This window comes from Morone saxatilis, unplaced genomic scaffold, assembly GCF_004916995.1.
Source record: "Morone saxatilis isolate NCDOM2014 unplaced genomic scaffold, NCSU_SB_2.0 Contig2, whole genome shotgun sequence".
Taxonomy (NCBI): domain Eukaryota; kingdom Metazoa; phylum Chordata; class Actinopteri; family Moronidae; genus Morone; species Morone saxatilis.
The window spans coordinates 26,342,993-26,349,437 of record NW_023339762.1 but is presented as its reverse complement, the minus strand read 5'-3'; the positions used below and the strand labels follow the sequence as shown (position 1 = coordinate 26,349,437).

Below are 6,445 nucleotides of genomic sequence, written 5' to 3'. Positions count from 1 at the left end.
GTTAAAAGATAAAAAACAACACGCAGTGGGTTTGAGGCTCATTGGCGTGGCTTGCAGCGTCAACTCGTCTGTATCAGGAAACAATGCCCACACCAGGATCTGCGGTATTAAACAAATTAAACAGTAAAATGTTTTGTGAACAGATTTTAGGAGAAGAAATAGTCAACAACAGAATCTGGCGGATCCATATCTGATCAAGCACTGGGTTGACAAGGTCTTATCTGGAGTTTGCGTGGGTGTTGGAGGCTGGACGGACTCACTGGAGAATTGAACCTGTCAATCAAAGCGTACCCGCCCTAAAGCCATACCCTGCCTTTATGGTCTGTTTGGGACTCGTAAATGGGACCATCAGATTACTAAATGATCATGCTGTATGGAAGAAGACTGAAACTAGAGACTGAGACCAGAAACTCATCAGGAAACTGTTTACTGAGCTCATAAATCAACTGAGAAGTGGACTCATTTCTCCATAAGAGCTTGTTACTCACTGATGTTCAAAATGTTGAGATTTTTCTTTTAGTGTTAATATTTATGTATTATTATATATTTATAAATTATCTGTCTGTTACTGAGCTCTAAGATCTGTTTATGATGAGGCACAAACGCATCCTTCTTTACTGAAACCATAGAGTGAAGCTGATGTGTGATGGTTGAGAGTGAGGTTACCTCTACTGCCTGTTTGAGAAGAGTCATCTGAAGCTCCTGCTTCGCCAGAAGTTTCTGTAGAAGCAAACATTGATCCGATCAGTAAATGCAGAGAAATGCATTATCACTCATTCAACTGCTCTTGTTTCTGTGATCAGGCAGAAAGTAGAGACAACGGTGCTGCAGCTATGAGACAGATTATCTTATTAGACTCCAGAGGGCCTAACAAGACGTTCTTGTGTCCTGTGGTGTCCTCACTGATCTACGTACTCTCTGTGTTTCTGTTCAGGGTCAGATCAATCAATGGACACAGATCATGATGAGTATGTTAGACCTGGACTGGGTTGCACCAGCAAGTGTAAGTTCTCTCCTAAGTGAGGGTGTAAAGTCGACACTGGAGGATCAGTAACGGCTAGTTAGTTTGTAACCAGTTTAATTAATTAGGGTATAACCGAACTAGTTTGGACGTAGAAGTGGAAGTCATAACTGAGGCAAGTGGTTGAAATGATATCAATAAATCAAGTCTCTATTGGATTTCAGTGTCTCAAGTGAGGCATAAAACAACTTATTCCGGGACATCATAAATTATTCATATACAGCTTCAGTTATCTCCATCAGTTGGTCCTGCAGGTCAGCTTCTACTTACCAGGCGAGAGTCTCTCAGCAGACACTGAAGACATTTAGTGTAAAGACCGTTCACCGAGTCCTGAGTGGAGAGAGAAACAGGAGGGCTCAGTACAGCAGGAGGCTCTCTGCTGACTCACTACAACCTTTCAGATTCTAAAGGTCTACTTGAATTATTTATCAAGGAAAAGTACATCCTGAACTATATTTACCCAATGTAAGCAAGAGGAACAGATTTATTTCTGGGTATTAAAATACAGAAAATGACTTCAGGTCAATCAATCATTACCAAAGAAAAAATCCTGCAGGAATGAAAGAACTTAAAAAGGAAGAGAATAAAAAGAATAAAAGGAGTGAAGCAGAAGGGACAAACGAGGAGGAAGATGGAGGAAGAGGCAGAAGGAAAGAAGACTGAACAGGAAAAGAAGAAGAATTTGTCGTACTATGTGGTGTCGGAGTCCCTTCCTCTCCTGCTCTTTGAAGGCCTGACAGAAGCCCTGGATGAACTTGTCCAGTTTCTGGGCGTGGCGGCCCAGGAACTCCCTGACGTCCTCCAGGCTCTTCAGGCAGTAGGGGGGCGGCGGGCTGAGCTCGGCCGGGCTCGGGTCCACCTCGACGGGCCTGGAGATGCACAGGATGCTGTAGCTCTGCTCCTGGTCGTTGTAGAAGGTTTCCTCAAACAGGATTGGGACCGATGCCAGGGCCGGGAAGCCGGATCCCAGCAGGACCTGCCTGTCCTGGATCCTGACCTCCTGCAAGGAACACAGTGTTTGACTTGTCTTGTCAGAATAGATTAGCCTAGCATATAGCATATCTAAGTGCAGGAAAGAGAACCGGGATCCTGACTGAGGTTTTCTCAACTGTTATTGGAGAACAGAGCAAAAAGGGGCGGGGCTTATGACGGGTCAACTGATACACAGTGAACGAGGCAGATCACTAATACACTAGATACACAGATACACTCATTTGTCTTCAGTTTTTTAAACCATGGAAAAGGTTATTTGGAACAGCCAGCTGGAGCGTCTTGTTTTAGTTTCAGTTTTAGAAAAGTCACTTGATTTTGGAGACGCCAACAAGAGGAACATACTTTTAAACTAGCTATTAGATCATCTTATTTTTAAGCTACAACAACATTGACTTTAGAGCACATCATACGACCTTCTTGTACTAACTGACTTGGGGACAGCCAATAGTTTGTGTGATGTTTACACAGCAACTTCTTGACATTGCATCACAAGAAAAGTTCTATATTTTATTGAGTTTTGTTGTCTCTAAGAGATTGGAGTGCTGATGGAGTTGAAGTCTGTGAGGTGAATCAGTGTGTCGGACTAAACAAACCTTTCCATCCGCAGTCTGGTATCCGTCCTCTGCAGGCTGCAGAACATAGCTGTCGAACTGAGAGTCTGAGTAGCTGCTGACGGTCAAACTTCCACAACAGGGCACCAGAACCTGCAGGTGGTCACCAACACGGGACAGAAAAATGTTACTTTTTCATTCAGTTTATTAACCACTACACACAGATTCAAACTGACCTAATCCAATCTTCCTAATTCCATTATAATTTATGACTTTGCGTTTGCTCTGAGCTGCTGACAAGCAGAAAATTTTTCCTGTGGTTGGAAGTCTGATCACAGATTACAGTAAATTTACTCTTCCAATGTGACAGCTCAGAAAAATTAGAAAATAGTGAAAATGAGCTTCTAATTAAGCGCCAAGTAGAGGATAAAACAGAACCACAAATTCTGAACTACAAAGCTCCTTCAAACTATTTTTGTAAACTTTTTTTTCTGCTTTATTGCTGAAAACATAATTGAATGATGTCTGATTGGGTTTGATATTAAAGGTCATAACTGTACAAGGAGATTCTGACTATGCTGGTGCTAGTTCCTTCAAACGTTGTTGTAATCTCTTTTCAGCTTTATTTCTCTATATGCAGTCAAAGTGGATGGACACTGTTTGTTTGTGAGGATGAAACCATATTATCACCACTATCTTGTTGCTGCTGTTCAAGTCATTCAACCAGAAATATTTCCTCAGTGTATATGTGTATACACTTATTTTAATGATTTTATATGATATTCAAGTATAAGTATCTTTTTCTATGTGTCTAGCGTGAAGGAAACTTTCATTCCGTTGTACAACCTCGTGTTGTACAATAATCAATAACCTTGGTGAACCTCTGACTTTTCATCTATCGCTATCATCAGGTCAACATCTTCATGTGTCCAATATTGTTTATGATCAAATACCTGCATGACATTCCCATCAGCCGCAGCTGCACTTTGTGTGTAGTGCTAATTAACAAATGTTAGTTTTGCTAAAAAGCTAAACTACGATTGTAAACATTGCTGCAGACTCTTGTTCTGGTTGAGACTGAAAACTAAATCCAGACTTCCCACCATACTCTTGACCATTCATGACAAATTAATACATTTCATTTGGAGGAGTCATGGAGGATTTAAAACTTGGACACTAGCCAGGGAAAGTTGTGAAACCAGGAAGTATTGTACAAAGTGTAGTGCACATATACAGTCTCGTGTTGTAGAACTGATTTTTCCAGGTCAGCAGCCTGCTGTGAAATGCGCATTAGAGGCTGTAATCCAGTTAGATGCATTTTCCTGTGCTCTGCTGATGTTTTGATGGCGTTCAGATCATCTGAGTTTCCAGAGCAGTCCTGATGAGTCAGACATTCAAACATCTGATCCCCGTCTGCTGAGGGTTCAGGCGTCTTGACAAGCTAAAACATGGCTTTTGAGAGCAAGTATGCAGTCGTTTAGGTCATTTGATATTTGTCGGTTTTCACAGTGGTTGCATTTTCTCGCTGGCTGGACTTTTAAAGCTTCGTGTGACTGAGCTGACTGAGTAAACCAATCAATCACATTATCAACCCTAAACCTAATTTAAAGGTTCTGAATCCACTGTTTTATTGTTTTGTTTTTAAGATTATGTTGGGTGTAGGACAGTAGCAGCTGAAGATAGACAGGAGAGTGCAGCACTGGGCTCTTTGTACATGGGACGCACTCGTTCACTCACTGCCAATAACAAGTGATTGAAAATGCTTCAGAGTCTTACACAACCTTTAAAGAAGTGTCCACCTAATCCTGTCACTTGCCCCGATCAATCACAAGCAGAGAAATGCACTGAGAGGAAAGTGTGGGCTGAGAGAGGAGGAAGCAGCTGAGAGGGTGCTAAAACCACAACAACAAAACCTTGTGAATTGACGGCTCGAACTGCTCTCAAGACAAGAATCGACCTGACAGCAGAACATGTAGCTTTACTTTGAAAATGAGCCTGAGCCTCCTGATCTGACACACTTTAACACTGATGACACTAATGAGTCTGATCCAGGCACACTGTGGGAACTGTCTGCAGTACTCATGTACAGAATCAACCAAGGTCCGTACAGTGTTTGATCTCTGCGCAGTTATACAGCAGGTTCAGTGATCCAGAGGAGGAAGTGATGAGTGAAAGGAGCTGGAAGGGAAACTGGCAGATATCTGTGGTCTGTTCTCCCCTGCAATGTTCCCGGTTCTATTATACTGTTGTTCTCTCTGCAGTGTTTCCTCCTTTATTTCAGTATATTTCTTGGGATGCACCAAACCATTGTTCATACAGCAACCTCTTGCAAAAACGCTGACCTCCGTCTTTTCTCTTTTTGGTTTCTTTTGGTATCTTAACACTTACACTTAGTGTAGATATTGTGTAGAGAGCGCCATCGCCAGTTCTTTTATATGACATTTTATTTACCTAATTTAATAATCTGCCTCTAACGTAAAGAGTATTTTCACATCTAACCGCAGTAAATTAAGGGCTTATTTCGACTAGTTTGACAACAGTGAATGCAGTAACAAGGTTATGTACAGAGGCTCCAACCAGGACTCTGATTCCAGGGAAGATGAGGACAGGGACAGGAGAGGGAGGCTGGGCATCAGAGCGGCTGCAAGCCAGAATATTTTCACACCTAACTCAGTTAGACACCAGAGTTGGTGATTGTTGGAACAGTGTAAAGATTAATAAAGAGGTTTTTTTATGCAAGAAATGTCTCTAAAATCCTGAAACAACTTTTGTCATCCATGCTGTCTGACAAACACAAGTTTAACAAGTTTTAAATACTACCTAGAAAGTGAAAATAAAGGAGTGAACAGGTGGGACTCACAATGCCGTGGAGCTCTGCCACTCGGCTGCAGAGGTCCGGTCGCTGCTTCTCCAACGCCAAGTAGAAAGGATTCTTCAGGATGTTCTCATCATATACAGCCATAAGGAGCTGGAAGTCTGGATCCTGGAGAGGATAATGGAAGCAACGGATTAACATGATTAAACAGAGCTCAATGATCAATTTTTAATACACTTTAAAGGTTTTAAGCTCTAGATGGTTTCTACAGACTCAGTACTGAGAGAGTTGTCCCCAAATCTGAGTAGGTGGCATTTGGGACGGAAACTAAAGAATAATTCAGACACTAAATGTAATATTTACATTTCATGAAGAATAATTAACTGATTGAGTGTTTATGATATATCAGTTCAGCTTGTTTCAGTCTCAAACAGGAACCTGTTTCTGTTTCTATCTGCACAGATTTTGATGCTCAGCTTCAAGTTTCTTTTCACACTGACTTCTTATATTCTTATTTAACTGCTCTTTCAGTTGTCAGTCTGGTTGAACTGCATGCAACGTTTTCTTCTCCAGGTACAAAACAAACCCGTCATACAAAACAACTTCTCTTTGTGAAGAGAAAACCCAAAAGCATGAAAGCATTCACAAGTACAGAGTAGTGCTGTCAGCCATCTGACCCCCAAACCTCAGGATCACTGTCAGAGTTCATTCAGTCCTCTCTGATTGATCCCCGGACTCTCAAGAAAGCATGAATGAAATTTCTCTTCAAAAGACGTAACTTCTGTCGTCTGTGAAGAACTTCGTGAACCCGTATCCGACAGGTTTTTTCTTTTTGTCTCATGAATACACTGCTGTAAGCTGTAAGCTGCAGACAGTCATGGAGCGCGGGGGTTGGGCTCACTGTTTACAGACAGGTATCATAAAGGTCATCAATGTGGATTGTTCTCGTTGTACAGCCAGACTGGCGGCTCTGTGAGGGCTGTAACTGTGACCTGATGATGGCAACAGATGATGCCCAGAGTGATTAAAATTCATCCCGGACGTCTGGCCCAAATGTCACGACAA

The 6,445-nt window shown here is 41.9% G+C and overlaps 1 protein-coding gene across 1 annotated transcript in view; it reads right to left on the bottom strand.

Annotated features, from left to right (window-relative positions):
• ankrd27 (ankyrin repeat domain 27 (VPS9 domain)) overlaps nt 1-5,891 on the bottom strand; it is a gene marked incomplete in the record, with an annotated part of 18,036 nt that extends 12,145 nt beyond the window's left edge. The window contains 5 exon segments of the mRNA XM_035665736.1: nt 667-720; nt 1,292-1,351; nt 1,713-2,021; nt 2,608-2,718; nt 5,426-5,891. Of these exon segments, the coding sequence (XP_035521629.1) occupies nt 667-720; nt 1,292-1,351; nt 1,713-2,021; nt 2,608-2,718; nt 5,426-5,581 (690 nt within the window).
• Nucleotides 5,892-6,445: the final 554 nt, after the last annotated feature.